The sequence below is a fragment of the Punica granatum genome, chromosome 3 (genome assembly GCF_007655135.1).
Source record: "Punica granatum isolate Tunisia-2019 chromosome 3, ASM765513v2, whole genome shotgun sequence".
Classification (NCBI taxonomy): domain Eukaryota; kingdom Viridiplantae; phylum Streptophyta; class Magnoliopsida; order Myrtales; family Lythraceae; genus Punica; species Punica granatum.
In genome coordinates this window covers 36956920-36974167 of record NC_045129.1, presented here as the reverse complement: position 1 = coordinate 36974167, position 17248 = coordinate 36956920, and the positions used below count along the sequence as shown (strand labels likewise).

At 39.5% G+C, this 17248-nt stretch overlaps 1 protein-coding gene across 1 annotated transcript; it reads right to left on the bottom strand.

The window, feature by feature from the left end:
* Nucleotides 1-178: 178 nt before the first annotated feature.
* LOC116199808 (molybdenum cofactor sulfurase) lies at nt 179-7161 on the bottom strand. The gene is made up of 22 exons (XM_031530330.1): nt 6844-7161; nt 6646-6744; nt 6294-6352; nt 5886-6046; nt 5530-5663; nt 5089-5215; nt 4787-4889; nt 4658-4703; nt 4485-4523; nt 4251-4407; nt 3951-4053; nt 3764-3868; nt 3587-3664; nt 3375-3476; nt 3166-3226; nt 2805-2915; nt 2312-2376; nt 1751-1902; nt 1325-1557; nt 1068-1207; nt 737-847; nt 179-621 (listed from the first exon to the last, which is right to left on the bottom strand). Exons 1-22 carry the CDS (start codon nt 6953-6955, stop codon nt 511-513), a joined length of 2409 nt encoding a protein of 802 aa, XP_031386190.1. The 5' UTR covers nt 6956-7161; the 3' UTR covers nt 179-510.
* Nucleotides 7162-17248: the final 10087 nt, after the last annotated feature.

The window sequence follows — 17248 nt, the reverse complement described above, 5'->3', positions numbered from 1 at the left end:
TCAGATCAAACTAGTGAAGATTTATCTTCTTTCCTCCTGAAATTGTTTGTTTCGGGGTATGTTCAAATGACAATAGCAGATCGAGTGGTATCGTCCACATAAGTTGGAGTGGCATCCAACGACTTCATTAATTTCGAAAAAAGAATAGACGAAAGTTCCGCGTGGAAGAACAAAGAGATCAGAAGCAGTGAAAGATGTGAAGTTTGTTATTTCTGGAATGAGTCTTCACATTAGTGACAGCATTTTGGTGGTTATATACAACTTCTACTTGCAGAGCTGGTAATTTTGAATCCCAGAACAGATCCAGCTCGAGTTGTGATCTCTACCGGTTTCCTTAGGTTTCCATTACTATCGAGGACATCAAAACTTCCTGATCAATTCCCTGCTGTAATTGTCGATTGCTGTGATCATAGAATCACCTTCCTCAGTGCAGTTCGTTCAGGGCAGGTCAGGGAACTCGACACTAATTTACTCCACTCTCTGAAGCCCACACCAGTTTTCAGCAGATGATTATATGCTGGGATGCACTTCATCTCCCACTTTAATCCGTGAATACTTCCTGTCTTGCTCTTCTTCAGCGACAGCCTCGTATCTTAGCAGAATGCCGAATAAAATCTTTCCCTGCAAATCATATAGGAAGGAGAAGAAAAGGAAAGTAATTACAAATGCACCAAAAAGTCTTTTCAAGTACAAAGAAGAGCACTATAATTCGATAGAGAGATTATTGATGCCTAACCTTTTGTCTCCTGTATGACGCTAAGGTGGCCAGAGGTTCCTTCGACTTGATGACTTCACCTCCTTCACTCGTCATATTGATCATCTGGCAACGGTTGCACCCACCTATCGACTGTGCAAGCAAGCATAAATGTATGAATCCCCAATGGCCTATAAATCTACAAATATGAACTTCAGATTTGCCTGTTAAGACCATTCCGTACACAAGTCCGAACTCTCGCTACAATCGGAAATAATTCTGGATTAATTATCATTTAGTAACAACTCATTATTAGTTGTTGTTTACAAACCACAAGAGTCGCCGATGATGAGAGGACCAGCAGATAACTTACTGTGAATAAGTTTCCTCCAATTTTAAGGGTACGCAAACTATCCTCTGCATACGGTTCCCCTCCAGATATGATGAGATTCGGCCTGAATCTGTTTGGACTGATTCGGATTGGTGATTGTTGAGCACCCTCTTCCACATGAGCTGATAACAATAAATAATAAAAGAGCATACTTTCAGAAATAATCGTAGAAAGGAAATTCTCCATTTAAACAACTTCATTTTATTACTTACAGTAGAAATTCGAAATAGCAGGATTACCTAATTTAATCCGGCTATCTAGATCAGACAAGCTCTCCTCAGATATCAACAAGAACTGAGCTTCATTAGCAAAGTTTAACTGGCTCTTTACATCTCGGCAGCCTTCAGCACTGCCGTTCTCTTTGGAGTGGTCAAAGTTTCTGTTGATAGCACATCGTAACAACAAGCAGGGTCGACCAACAGCATTACTGAACCACACATTGACGTCGTCACTGTAGACCTGCACGTCATATCTACAGAAGAAAAAAAAATCCGTCTGTAAGCTACACTAAAGGACCATGAAATAAGCAACTGAAAGTACACAATCTGGTAAATTTGTTCCTAAGATATCATCAGATCCATTGAAGCAGCAGCTGGCATTGTCATTCTGGTCAGTCGTTTATCCCTTCAGTTACTTTGAAGTAGCAATCGGAAATGGAATGATACCTCCGAGCATGCAAATTGATTTGATCTCTTGCATGTTTCTGTGAATCTGGGCCAATATCGATCTCTAGCTTGTCCTTGCAACGTGGTGTCTTGACAACCAATATACCACGGCTGAGGTCAATGAAAGTGCTTATGAGGCCCAGGCTAGGAACCTGCAAAATGAAGATATTTTCTAGGTCCCTCCCATTTCTCAGAAACGAATGCATGCATATACGAGGGTGCATACGAATATTGCTTACACAAGAAATATTACGAGGCATGTCTAAGAGAAGTTCCAATTATTTCCATCCAACTCAGCCATTCCTAATTCATACTCTGGCCTCTGAAATCTATGATTTGGAAAGGACAGAAGCACTTTACCACTGGTATAACGTGTTTAATCAAGGGAAAGAGATAGTTATTCACATTTAACAGAAGCAAGGCCACCAATTAGTTTCTGCAAACTAAAGGCAAACAATATAGATTTCAAGGTTTCATCTGTACTGCTTTACTTCAGATAATATTCTAAATGATATGCATTATTACTGAGTACGGACTATAGTTCAAAGTGGATGCTCGAACCTTCTTCTGTGTAAGAATTTCACCAGTTAGACTTTTCAGAACCCATCCCCGATCATGTAGAAAGCCTGAACAAACGAGAAGCAACAGGTCCATCAATTCATTTCATAAGAAAACTTCAATTCAGAGAAATGGATAATAAATTATAAAAAAAAAGTTCCAGTTTTGAGCGTATCAAAGGTATCAACTTGGAAGGCCCAAAAGACCTACTGATGCAAAATAATGGAACAAAGGCCAAGGTTATTTGAAGTAGAGTCAAGGAAAGACTTAAGATTATCCTCGTTAACAGAAACCAAATTCCAGAGACTTGGCAGTGTTCAAAATTTGCACAAATCAAGGTGAATTAATTTCCAATGAGAAAGCAAAATATAATTGATAATAGTATCTATCATTTAACATCCACGACAGCCAATTGGAGGGAGGGAAAAGAGAACATATTTTTAATATCAATTACATTACTAAGAAGATGCTTACTGAGGAACAAACAAGCAATTACCAGTATAGCTAAGAGGCCAACTCTCAACACTAAATCCTCCACATGATTTAATTGGGTAGATATATATAGACTTAACACAAATCCCCCGATCTAATGAGAATCTTTCAGGACCTGAAATGTTGCAAAATGCAGAAGTCACAAACAGCATGAATTCACTACTTTGAGCATACAGAAATGTGAAACAACTATAAACTTTACAAAAATATAAAAGAGCAAATGTACAAGATTCTGAAACAGGAATCATTCACTTCGAACAATTTAGATCATGATGATGCAAATCATAAATTTCATCTTATACACATAGGATACAAAGCTACCTTAACTATATACTGGTTCTAATAATTCGTTGTTCACAACTTACATGGACGTGTACAATGATTGCCAGATGTTACAAACGATCTGTGGAGGAAATCAAGGAATTTCTGCAGAAAAAGAGAGAAAGACATGATTAAAAGGTTCAGTTGTAAGACAAATGATTGACATGCAATACAAGAAACACTTGCTCACTTGCACATCATTATTCATCATAAGAAGATATAATGGAAAACTGAAATTGCAAGGGAAGTCTACCTTTGCATCTTCATAAGTTGAAATATAGCTGAAAGACACTCTCACAGCTCCAGTTGGTTTCCCATTTACAATGTCGTTATCATCCCAACATACATGACCAGCCTGAATCAACATTTGACTTTCAGGACATGTATGAACTCTAGAAAAGAAAGTCTGTATAATGATGCAAGAAAAGAGTGAAAGAAAAGAAATGCAAGAATATAGAAAAGTACCTCAAGATTGGATAGAAGATCCCGGTGAGACAAACCAAGATACTTTGCACATGCTCCAGGATTGCAAAAACATCCCGTCTATGCATAATGGATAAAAATGCTATACAGTAAGTATTTTATAGAATGCTAAATTCCAGATATTACTCGCTTCTCTGAAGTCCATCATAATTGGATTACCCGTAATTGAATTCCAGAAAGAGAAGCCAACTTTTCAACTTCACGATAGCCAAACCAAGAGCCATCTGGCCTCTTCAGGTTGAATGCAATAGTGGGACCCATATCCTAACAAACCACGGGGACACATATAATAGAAAGTTTCTACATATTAATGCAAGATATCAAGCATCTCTAGCAAAGAAACTACCATTGAAGCTTGACCTCTATAAAGTGAGCAAACTTCAGCTCCATTTTCATGCCTTAAGTCCAAAAGCATCTTTCTTAAGTATGTGGCAAGAGAGGCTGTGTGTCTGCACAAAATGGAAAGTCTAAATTTAGACTAAAAGAAAAACATAAATTCAAAGTTAAAATTCTTGCATTTTCTACAATTTAAATTACCGTGGTAATTGGGGTGTAACAGAATTTGTGTGGCACTTATATGTCTTGGGAGTTGTGACACATGATATTGCAGATTATCCAGATTATTGTTTAGAGAAAATATACCCACCGTGATATTGCTGTTACCGTTAAAGAATTCAGCAAGTTAAACCCGTGACGGATAGAAGCAATGCTTAGAAATGAAGTGGTTCCATCCTCGAATGACTCTTCAACATCTTCCCTTCGTTTAACAAAGTCTATGTCAGCAATTGAAGCTGCAACAGTTCCTGTAAAAAGGTAGGAGTCAATCTATGAGACTATCAACTAAAACATTTTATGAACAATTAAATATCAAACAAAATACCTCCACTAAAGTATTTCTTCCTCAGCAAGTTGGCAGATTCTGCAGTTTAATATAGGTAGTACGAAGATTAGAAAAAAGTTAAACTTAGCACACTCTTGTAAAGAGAATTTATTCCACTAATTAAATTATGAGTCCTCTTTAAGATGTAATTTCACTTGTGAAAAGTAGTTTACCCTTTTGGACGATGAGAGCCCCTAATCCTGTTGGATAGCCAAATAACTGAAAACAACAAAGAGTGAAATTTTCAGGACAAGATGGCAGAAGTCTTTTCCTGAATTGCTCTCATGAATGCAGACACTTGCCTTATAAAACGATATGGCCACAAAATCAGCAGGATATCTAGATAAGTCCACTTTCTGTGTTGCACATCCTTTGGCAGCATCAATCAAGACCATCCATTTGTTTCTGTGAAACAAAATATTAGCACTACGAATGTTCCAGCCATTTCATGGTTAGAGAGATGAGGTGTATTCCAGTCGGCATAAAATATTTCTAAATCCAAAAGGACACAATAACAGGGATGGCAAGTTTATAGTAGTAAGTAAATCCTCATACAGATTGACCAAAAGGCTAAATAAAACCACTGTGGTTTAAAAATGTAAACCTGTGAAAACCAGAGCCTCCCAGTACATTTTCGGAATCTTCTTTAATCATTTTAACTAAGTCGAGGTTGAATCTCACCCCTGAGAAATTACATTCTGAGGGAAGGGCGAATAAACTGTATGTGTCCCCTGCAAAGGAACCAAGTAGTCGGCAAATTTGAGAGACCAATATACAGGGAAATTTTTTTTTCCAACAATAAATTTTTGAGGCGTAAGTATAAAGCAACAAGACGTCAAAACATAATGCTGCCATCATTTAACTCCAGGAAGTTCCTATAAAGATGCGACACTTACAGATCCATAGCAACTTGGTTTTCCTGATAAATGCATTCTATTAAAGTGAATTCCACCTCTAAATGCACCACTCTTGATCCTCTTCCAAAAAAATAAAATGGAATAGGGGGCAAAAAGATGCTTTCAGAAATCACAGCCTTCGAAATTACCAGCAGCTTTGTAATCTTGGCACTCATGTCTTCTCTGGCTTGAATGCTGAAAAACCTTGATTAAACTTTTGCCACAATGCACAGATTCTTCAATATCTACTGCGCATGCAGTAGCTCCTTGGTCCAAAGCGTACCTCAGATAAGGTTAAGGGCAAACACATAAAGGGTTGAGGCAAAGGCTCCAAAAGAAAGAGAAGAGAATAAGAAAGTGAACCCTGTACATTTAGTAAGGCATTTTACGAACTCTTTGGAACTACTACTGTTAGAAGAGTAAGAAAAGATCCTTATGGATTCAAACAAGGTCTTAAATCCCATATTGCTACCATGATAAAGGAACATGCTACTGATAAGGATACTCCCTAATGCCAAGGACACTGTTATGGTTCTCAATTGTGTACATAAAACGGCTTTGGGAGCTCCATGGAAATGCTTCTCCCACCAGTTTCAGTGCTGCTGTGGCCCCTGAAGTGAAAATGCACCTATACTCTCCTGGGGATGCATTGCAGTATTCAAGGACCTGTGCATCATCAGAGACCAGCCGTTACAAACTTAACCAGGGAAAGCCAAAGGGTACAAGAAACATTAAAAACACAACAGTCACTACGAGATCAAAATGAACATTTGAATTGGGGCATTATGCACTGATACATGCTCCTATTAAGAAGCATACAAATGAGTGATAGGCCCAAGCAATTCCATGTAATGCACTATCAATCTATCTTTTAGGAATAAAATCAAACAGCTTAAAGCACAAATTAAAGTACCTGCTGCCGCGCTTCCCTCACAATGTCAGAAGTCGCCATGCTTGTGTCACTCTGGCTATCTTTCTCTTAGTCAAAGAATTCATCGATCTTCAGTGCTTGCACATGAGTTGATGTAAACAACTGAGAAAAGCTAGACTTAAGAGGGTACTTGAAACTCTCAGCAAGAGAAAGTATATCTTCAAATAAGCCAAAGTTCTAGGATCGTTGGAAACGAATGGAAATTGTGGGTTCCGTTTTCTCATGATTATCCATCCAAAGTTCGAAAAGACCAAATCTTTCTTGAGCTACTAATTGGACCAAAGGAAAATGAACCACAAGGCCAGAGAGACGAGTTTGGCAAAGAACAGGATACGAGGATTTCCATAGACAGTGGTAGTCAGCTCCTTAAAAATAGCTTCCATCTGCAGCTCAGAATACAAGGTTGCTCCAGCGTGATCCAAGTAGACAAGACCTGGAAGTAAAATTCGCCCAAGAACAAAACCGAAACCAATACCAAATTATTCAGGTGGCCGGCAAAAGAGGCATGGAGAATGAGAGAAAGGAAGCAGACCCTCCAATCGCTTGAACTCAGTGGCTCGGATTTCATCAATCGATTTGGGACCATCGGGGTATCCGTAGCCGTCGCCGAACTCCTTCAAGAACTCCGCCTTGTCTTTGTCCATCACTTCTCCTCCTCCGCTTCCTCAACAGAGGAATTGGAATGAACAAGAAAATGGGAACTTCCTGATTCTGGCTGCTGGCTGCGGGCCGACAACCTTATCTGCCGTTCGAAATTCGCGCGATGCTTCTTGAATCAGCTGTGAGTGTCAGCTAAACGAACAACGAGAGATTGATTTCGGACAGGCGCCTAAGATTCAGAGTCGACCAATAACAAAAGACGGAATCTTTATAGTAGCGATTGCTCCTAGGGAAAATGCCACCCAAAAAATTTGACAAAACATGCAAATTGATCCCCAGAAAAGACCTCAATATTGAAATTCATCCATGAAAAATTTATGTTATACAAATTAGTCCTTGCCATTTGAAGAAATTCACCATGGAAGATTTTAAGTTATACAAATTAATCTTACCGTTTGAACATTGACTTACGAGTTCTCTCTCTCTCTCTCTCTACCGCGTTGGTCTAGGCTTCCCGATGCCACTGCACTCGGCCGTTCCTTGGCGACATGCCCATAGTATGCCACCTCATCATCGTTATTCCTAGATGACAAGGAGTCCAGTCCAAAGTGACGGCCCATATTTTAGAAGACTCCTGCTGCTACTGAAGGAGAATATTGCTATAATATAGTTTCCTTTAATTAGATGTTATTTTCTATAATAGCTTGAGACAGGAGTTAGAAGTTTTCTATTTCAGATTATTTCCTTGTTGCATTTTAGGAAAGTAATCTAGAAGAATTAGATGTCAGTTTCCTATTTTATAATCAACGGAGGTGTCTTCCCTCTATATATTGGCTATTCACCTCATTGTAAAAGGATACCTCAAAAACACCTATTGATGAATGATATTTTGAGTTTGCCATAACTCTTTGTTTTCAGCATATCGTTAGGGTTTAGCCGTGTTCTATTCCCTTCGAGTCTAAATTCAGATTTAGACGCCAGAAACCGTGATTCGCGCTGTGTCAATTGGTATCAAAGCGGGAGTTGCCTAAATCTGATCATGACGGACGAGGCGATTCACAACCACCCTAATGCCGAAGAGCAGGAGGTGGGCGCGATTCAAGCACTGGAGCAGAGGATCGAAAGGATGGAGTGGACTCTCGAGCGGAGGTTTAAGCAAAGACTAGACTAGAAGTTCGAGGAGCTACGTTCCATGCTTGGTGCTCTAAACTTGCGTGCTGACTAGAATGCAGTAGACGACGGTCAGGCACATCGAGTTTTTCCTTGTGAGCCACCTGTTGTTCAACATGTTCCCCGTAGGATCCAATATTATGAAGATTCAGATGAGGAGAGTGGAGTTGCATACAATCGATTTGCTCATCAACGAAGGAATCAAGGAAATCGCCAGGATGCTGGAGACTTTCGTTTGAAGGCCGATATTCCCGTTTTCAACGGATGCTTAAACATCGAGGAATTCTTGGATTGGCTATCAGAAGTTGACCGGTTCTTCGAATACGCCGAGGTTCCCGAGGAGAAGCGTGTGAAGCTGGTGGCGTACTGATTGAAGGGACGAGCATCTGCTTGGCAAGATTGTGTGCAAGAGAACAGAGGACGTGTAGGAAAGCAGCCCATCCAAACTTGGGAACGCATGAGGCGAATGTTGAGGGCTAGATTTCTTCTTCCAGATTATGAGCAATATTTGTTCATGAAGTACCAGAGATGTGTGCAAGGGTCGAGGTCCGTCCATGACTACACGGCGGAATTCTTAAAGTTGGCGGAGCGTAATGCATTAAATGAGTCAGAGAGCCAACAAGTTGCCCGGTATATGAAAGGTTTAAAGCCAACTATTCGGGACAAGATTGGCATGCATATGGTAGCAACAGTGGATGATGCTCGAAGCTTAGTTCTCAAGGCTGAGAGGATGGCGCAAAACAAGGGAAATCCATACCGTAAGAATTTTGCAGAATCGTCACAAACCTCTGCAGAAAGAAGCCGTGTTACTAAACCACCCGGATTAAACAAGCAAGGTCAAGGGAATTCCGATAAATCAGCTGGCAAGAAGCTGGTGACAGAGACTGGAGCTTCAAGGAACCAAAATTCTCATGCCAAATAATTCACAGCAAAGTGCTTCAAGTACAACCGGCCGAGTCATTGATCGAGTGATTGTCCTCGGCGAAAGGCTATTGCTTTGGTGGAGCATGAGGAAGATGTTGAAGATGTGTTTTGCGATCCTGAGGAAGAGGAAGAAGGAGAGGAAGAATATAGCGGTGAGGATGATTATGAGCAGGCATACATGGTTCGGAAGTTGATGCTCGCACCTAAGCAAGAAGACCAATCCCAGATAAACAAACTATTTCGTGCTAGGTGCAACATTCATTCACGCACTTTCAACTTGATTATTGACAGCGGAAGTCAAGAGAATATCATAGGAAGAACTGTGGTTGAGAAGCTAGAGTTGCCAGTTGAGAAGCACCCAAATCCTTATTCGATTGGCTGGATAAAGTCAATGGGTGATATCCGAGTGACCGAACGATGCAAGGTTCCTTTCTCCATTGGCAAATATCGAGATGAGGTGTACTATGACGTTATGGATATGGAAGCTTGCCACCTATTGTTTGGGAGACCTTGGCAGTATGACACTGATGCAAAACACCATGGCAAAGAGAATGTGTATCAACTCGTAAAGGAAGAGGTACGCTACACCCTAGTGCCCTTATCAGAAAAACCTAAGCCCAAAGTTGTCCCAAAAGTGGAGGGTAAAACATTTTTGATAGAGACTCATTCGGAGCGGGAGATTGAAGTTGATTTTAAAGAGTCAAAGGAAATGCATGTGTTAATTGTGAAGGATTTACCATCAGAGAAGCAAATCGTGGAGGTGCCAGAGGAAGTGAAGCCCCTACTTGCTGAATTTGAAGAGATCATCCCTGAGGAGTTACCAGATGGGTTACTTCCAATGAGAGATATTCAGCACCAAATCGACTTGATGCTTGGAGCAAGCTTACCTAATCTGCCCCGTTATCGCATGAGTCCACACGAGAGTGCAATACTCCAGAAGAAAGTAAAGGAACTGCTAAGAAAATGTCATATTCGGGAGAGTTTGAGTCCATGTGCCGTGCCTGCATTATTGACTCCGAAGAAAGATGAGAGCTGGCGTATGTGTGTCGATAGCAGGGTCATTAACAAGATTACGATGGGATACAAGTTTCCCATTCCAAGGCTTGATGATATGCTGGATCAATTACACGGAGCGGTGGTGTTCTCCAAGATTGACCTTCGGAGCGGGTACCACCAAATCCGAATTCGTCCAGCAGATGAGTGGAAGAGCGCATTTAAAACTAGGGGTGGGCTTTATGAGTAGTTGGTAATGCCATTCGGGTTGTCAAATGCCCCAAGTACTTTTATGCGATTGATGAATCAGGTACTCAAACCTTTTATCGACAGGTTTGTAGTTGTCTATTTCGATGATATTTTGATTTATAGCAGGTCGACTGATGACCACCTCAAGCATCTATATGAGGTGTTGACTGTGCTGCAGAAGAATAAGTTGATTATCAACCTTAAGAAGTGTAATTTTATGACGGCACGCTTGCTTTTCCTTGGGTATATAGTAAGCTCGGAAGGCATTCGGGTTGATGATGAAAAGGTTCGTGCAATTAGAGACTTGCCTACTCCAAAAACGGTTGGAGAAATCAGAAGTTTCCATGGCCTAGCCACATTCTATAGGCGGTTCATACGCGACTTCAGCACGATCATGGCCCCAATCACCGAGTGCTTGAAGAAGGGAAGGTTTAATTAGGGAGAAGAAGCAGAAGCTGGTTTCGCATTGATCAAGGAAAAGTTATGCTCCGCCCCAGTTCTAGCTTTGCCCAGTTTTGAGAAACTATTTGAGGTGGAATGCGATGCAAGTGGTGTTGGTGTTGGAGTTGTACTTTCACAAGAGAAGCGGCCGGTGGCATATTTCAGTGAGAAGCTTAATGATGCCCGTCGGAGCTGGTCTGCCTATGATAAGGAGTTCTATGCTGTTTTCCGCGCGTTGAAGTATTGGGAGCATTATCTTATAGGCAAGGAGTTCATTTTGTACTCTGATCACCAAGCACTTAAGTATTTGAATAGTCAGAAACGGATCAGCAGTAATATGCATGCTCGGTGGACTACGTTTCTTCAAAAGTTCCCTTTTAAACTAGTACACAAATCGGGTGTGCAAAACAAGGTTGCCGATGCATTAAGCAGGTGTGCAGCACTGCTGACAATGTTGAGAAGCGAGCTTATTGGGTTCGAAGAATTGAAGGAGCAGTACGCGGATGATGAGGATTTTGCCGAAACTTGGTCCAAGGTGCAAAATTGCCAAGCAGCTGGAGAGTTTCACGACCATGAGGGGTTTCTAATGAGAGGTAACCAGCTTTGCATTCCTCGTTCATCCCTCCGAGAGAAACTGATTAGGGATTTACATGGTAGAGGACTAGTTGCACATCTTGGACGTGACAAGACCATAGCTACTATTTCGGAGAGGTTTTATTGGCCTAAATTGCATCGTGATGTGGAGAAGTTCGTGCGGAGGTGCCATACGTGTCAGACTTCTAAATGACAGAAGCAAAACACCGATCTCTATCTACCGTTGCCAGTACCTGAAAATATATGGGAGGATTTGTCCATGGATTTCATATTGGGGTTGCCTCATACTCAACGGGGTATGGATTCCATCTTTGTTGTTGTTGATAGATTCTCGAAGATGGCACACTTCATACTATGCCGAAAAACTACAGATGCTTCGAGTGTGGCTCGATTGTTTTCCAAAGAGGTGGTTTATTTGCACGGTGTACCAAAGTCCATCGTTTCAGATCGTGACACTAGGTTCCTTAGCCATTTTTGGCTTACCTTATGGAGAATGTTTGATGCCACATTAAAGTTTAGTAGTACAGCTCACCCACAGACAGATGGTCAAACGGAATCGATGAATAGGACCTTGGCAAATATGGTTCGTAGCATTTGTGGAGAAAAACCAAAGCAATGGGACTTCGCTCTTGCTTAAGCCGAATTTGCCTACAATAGTGCAGTTCATAGTGTTACTGGGAGATCTCCATTCTCCATAATTTATCAAAAGGTTCCAAGGCATGCTATCGATTTGATCAAGCCACCAAAGACCTACAAAGGCAATGCTGCAGCTGAAAGCATGGCAAAGGAGGTGCAATCAATGCAGCAACAAGTTCATCAAAGGTTGGAAGCTACGAATGCGAAGTATAAGAAGGCCGCTGACAAGCATCGCAAGGAGCGACTCTTTTCAGAAGGGGATATGGTGATGATGTTCCTTAGGAAAGAAAGATTTCCTGTTGGAAGTTATAACAAGCTGAAACCGAAGAAGTATGGTCCATACAAGGTGTTGAAAAAGATAAATGACAATGCGTATGTCATAGATCTTCCCGAGTCCATGGGTATTTCATGTACATTCAATGTGGCGGACATTTACCCCTAGCATGATTCGAAGGAGCCATTATATCCTGAATTCAACACAAGCTCGCGGACAAGCTTTCCACAAGTGGGGGAGACTGACGAGGAGTCCAGTCCAAAGTGATGGCCCATATTTTAGAAGACTCTGGCTACTACTAAAGGAGAATATTGCTATAATATAGTTTCTCTTAATTAGATGTTATTTCCTATAATAGCTTGAGACAGGAGTTAGAAGTTTCTTATTTCAGATTATTTCCTTGTTTCATTTTAGGAAAGTATTCTAGAAGAATTATATGTCAGTTTCCTATTTTATAGTTAAGGGAAGTGTCTTCCCTCTATATATTGGCTATTCACCTCATTGAAAAAAGGATACCTCAGAAACACCTATTGATGAATGATACATTGAGTTTGTCATAACTCTTTGTTTTTAGCATATCGTTAGGGTTTAACCATGTTCTATTCCCTTCGAGTCTAAATTCAGATTTAGGCGCGAGAAACTGTGATCCGCGTTGCGTCATTAGAGCTGACCTCTATAAGAAACGATTAATTAAACTTGATCCAAATTAGAAAATGTGGCAAAATCCATTAAATGAAACTATAAGAACACTCATTGTGAAGTAACTAGAGTTAAGAGCTTCAAAATCGAGTTTAGATGGAGCATTCACTTCGCGCTTTTCAATTTTGATATATTATAATAATTATAATGATAATCATTTTGACATTTTCCTTCTATACTTCATGAATATATATTTACTACCAATTATATTTTCTCTAAAATTTCAATAAATCTTTAATTGGATGTCATGTCACTCTAAATGATTATAGTCTCCTCAAATTCTAATAAGGAATTAGAAAACGAAGCATCTTTTATCATCATCACGGTTAATTAAAGAAATTGTGTAATTTTTAAGCGGTCATTATAATTTTTTAACTAGTCAGTTACCATCGCATTGAGCGGAATTAATTATTATCAAATAGTTATTTTGATATATATATATATATATATATATATAGTATATTATATATTAGAGATTCTACAGCGGTTGACACTAAAAAATAATCATGACGATTGTTTTATTCCTAACCATCAGATCTCCTTATTTAAAATTATAAGTATACACGTGTTTTGAATTCTTTTGGTTTAAGATTTACCTCTCATAACTCGATTATTTTAGGCCACAAATCTTCTCATCGACATTCAATATCATGCGTGAACGAACTGGATCCAATTCGCTATTAAATTGAACTAAATTGCATTGGATCAACCAAATAAAAAATAATTTAAGAAAAATAATAAAGAAACACAGCACAACATCTCTCTTCTGGATCCAAGACATGTTTTTGGCACTGAAAAACAATCATCACGGTTGTTTTATTACCAGCCATCAGATCTTTTTACTTAAAATCCAGATGATACACATGCCTTGGATTCTTTTGGTTTAAGATCCACTTCTCATAACTTGGCAATCCATATTTTAGGCCACACATCTTCTCATCGACATTCGATCTCATCTGTGAACGAACTGGATCCAATTCGCTATTAATTGAACCGAATTGCACACGATTAACCCTCTAAAAAATAATTAAGAAAAACAATAAATGTGCATCTTCTCCAATCAAATAAAAAACAATTGAAAGTAGCATACAATCTAGAAGAATCCATGGACGGTCGTCACCTCCCCGAGGCCGCTCACCCTTCCCGGCTCTGCCTCCAGCTCCCAGCCCGACTCCTTCCCTTCCTCCCCCTTCCCTCCCGGCTCTGCCTCGTAACTCGATAAAGATCTCCCGTTCTCTCTCCCTCTCTTTAACGGTCTGTCTGGTTTTGCCAATGGCTTCGTTACCAGAGGTGCTGTTGCGTTACTGGATGTTAGATTATTTGTATCGGGGTTGTGTGTGCATATTTGTGTTTTATCAAGATTGCATCTAATTGCTTTATTTCAATTCTTTTGCTGCCGGTCGAGGAATTTGAAAATATAGACAGGGACTGGTTGTTTTGACTAATAGAGAATAGTTATTGTTATTGTACTATAACCTGTTAATTAATCTTCTCATGGGTGAAAAGCACATCTGTGTTCTTCTGTCTTGTTTTGGGACATAAATTCAGCATCAAATTTAAAAACTCAACTGAACAAAGAAATGATCGGCAAAAGAAAGTGTTTTGGATTATGGTTTGCGGTGCATTTTTGACATCATCTCACAAGCAAAAATTAAAATGAAAAAAGGAAAAGGAAAAAAAAAACAGTGAAACAAAGGATCATCAACTGATTTTTCGAGATTGTATACTACCTTCGATTGTTTTTTTTTTTGATTGGAAAAGATAAACAGAAGATAACGTTGTATTACATTTCTTTATTATTATTTTTTAAAAGTAATCAAATTATTTTTTATTTGGTTGAATTGGTGCAATTTGATTGATTTAATAGCGAACTGAATCTAGTTCGTTCACGGACGAGATCAATCATCGTTGAGAAGATGCGTGGCCGAAAATATGAATTTTCAAACTATGAGAGGTGAATATTAAATCAAAAGAATCTAAAACTCGTGTATGGTCAAGATTTTAAGTGATGAGATCTAATGTCTATGAATAAAATAACTGTGGTGGTTGTTTTTGGATGTCAGCCACTGTAGCATCACCTTATTATATATATGCAACTTGTTGCCTAAAATTTAAAAATATCAGTTAGTTTATGTTGACGGAATACTTTTAAACAACGTCCAAATTTTTCTATTTGCATTAACTTAATACAAGCCATATTAAAAGAATATTAAATTCATCATATTGAGTTAGTTCTATTGAAATAAAATTTTGAAGAGGTTTGTTCAACATGATGCCTAGCGTGCAAGGGAGAAAGAGAGAACGGGAAATATGAAAGAAGCTATACTCCAATCACATTGGTCACTTTTGGTGTAGATCAACAAAGTATTAGAAACAAAAAGCAAGAAAAACTCATTGTAGTTTGTGAATTATTAATTTATAGGCCTATCTAATAATTATTCATGTTGATTTAATCCTAGGTGCAAGTATGTGAGGAATGGAATAATGAGGAACTGGAGATTTGAGATTTTTAAAATATGTGATGATTAATAGAGAATAGTTTCGCCTATTATATATTGTAAAATTTAAAATATGTCGAAAAGCAAGGTTAGTTTTAATGTCGAGTTTTTAAAATTTTTTGTATTATTTAATTTTTATGTAGATTTGATTTTAATTTAATATGTTTTGGAAAATTTTTAATTAAATAATAAAATTAATTAATTGCATGAGCAATAAAATATAATTTTCAACCAATTGGAAGGATCAGCAAGTGCTCTAGGCATTTTTTTTTCCCGCAAGATTTCTTACATAGCAAGTGCTCTAGGCAAACCATTATACATGGATGGAGCCACCACCATCGGATCTCGTTATGACTGTGCTAAGGTGTGCGTGGAAATTGGGGTTGAGGCTGATTTACCGTCAACAATCAATGTAGATATTGGTAACAATTTTATTGTGGGTGTCAAAGTCGAAATCCCGTGGCCCCAGATAAGTGGGACAAGTGTAAGCAGTTTGGGCACCAATGTGAAGTAGAGTCTGCTCAAGTTGTTGAAAAGGCCTCTTCTTCAAGTCTTACTATAGATGAAAAGAGTCAAACTTCAGCTGTAATAGATGAGGAGGGAGAAGATTGGGAGGCTGTCAAAAGAAAAGGGAAAGGAACGAAAGGAGTTGATGTGGAGGCTGCTGTAATTGATGCGATTACTCAGTCAGATGAAGGGAATGAGTCAAGTAAAGGAGCTAAAGAGCAGGAAGAAGCCGAGGTGAAATAAGGAGTTGATGTACAAAATAATGCAAATGGAGATAATCTTGAAAAGGAGGCTGACGATATCCAAGTTTCCAGCCCCAAAAAAGTTCGAGCTGCAGCATCTGGTGTGGCTCAGGCAGTGCAAATGGCTAAAGGAGGGAGGAAGAGTAAAAAAGGGGGTACGGGACCTACTTTGGCCTCTTCCCAATGATCGTTTCGGCATGGAATATTAGGGGGCTTAACGACCCCCTCAAGCAGAATGTGATCCATAAGCACATCAAGGATCACAAAGTTGATGTTATGTGTATAATCGAGACTAGTGTTAAAGGTAACAATGCACGCAGTATCGTACAAAGGTGGAATGGTTGGAATTTTATTAATAATTACGAGGATGCAGGAAATGGCAGACTTTGGTTACTGGTTTAAAGTGCGGTTCATGTCTCTGTTATCAAGAAATCAGGGCAGTTCAGCCACTGCTCCCTTGATCTTCCTGAAGGTAGAGGTGTAATCAATATCACCTTGATATATGCTTCCAACACTCGCATGGAAAGAAGAGAGCTTTGGAGGGATCTTGATAACCTTTCTACTACGGTTGCTGGGGTTTGGTTTCTTCTTGGTGATTTCAACGCCGTAAGGAATATCTCCGAAGTACAACCTTCTGGCAGGGAGGTCCAAACTGATTCTATTATAAATGAGTTTGATCGCTGTTTGAACTCTCTAAGCTGGATCACGCTTATGTGGGTTGCCACTAGGAGCAATAAGAGAGGAGTTGATTTCCAAGCCCGGAAGCTAGACAGAGTTTTAATGAATGAGCAGTGGTTGCTCCTGAAATTTTCTTCTATGGTCGAATTCTTGCCGCCACGTATCTCGGACCATAGCCCCTCCTTATTGAAGTTCTGTGATTTGGAAAATCCAGGTCCTAAGCCTTATAAGTTCTTTAATCATTGGACAAAACATGTTGAATTCAAAGGGATTGTGGAGGAGGTGTGGAAGAAGCAGATGGACTGGAATCCAATCTCAGTTTTATACGAGAAGCTGAGGTTGCTGAAAGTAGAATTGAAGAAGTTTAACAAGAGAGCCTACGGTGATTTGCAGCACGTGGTGGAAACCCTGAAGGCGGAATTATTCTCAGTT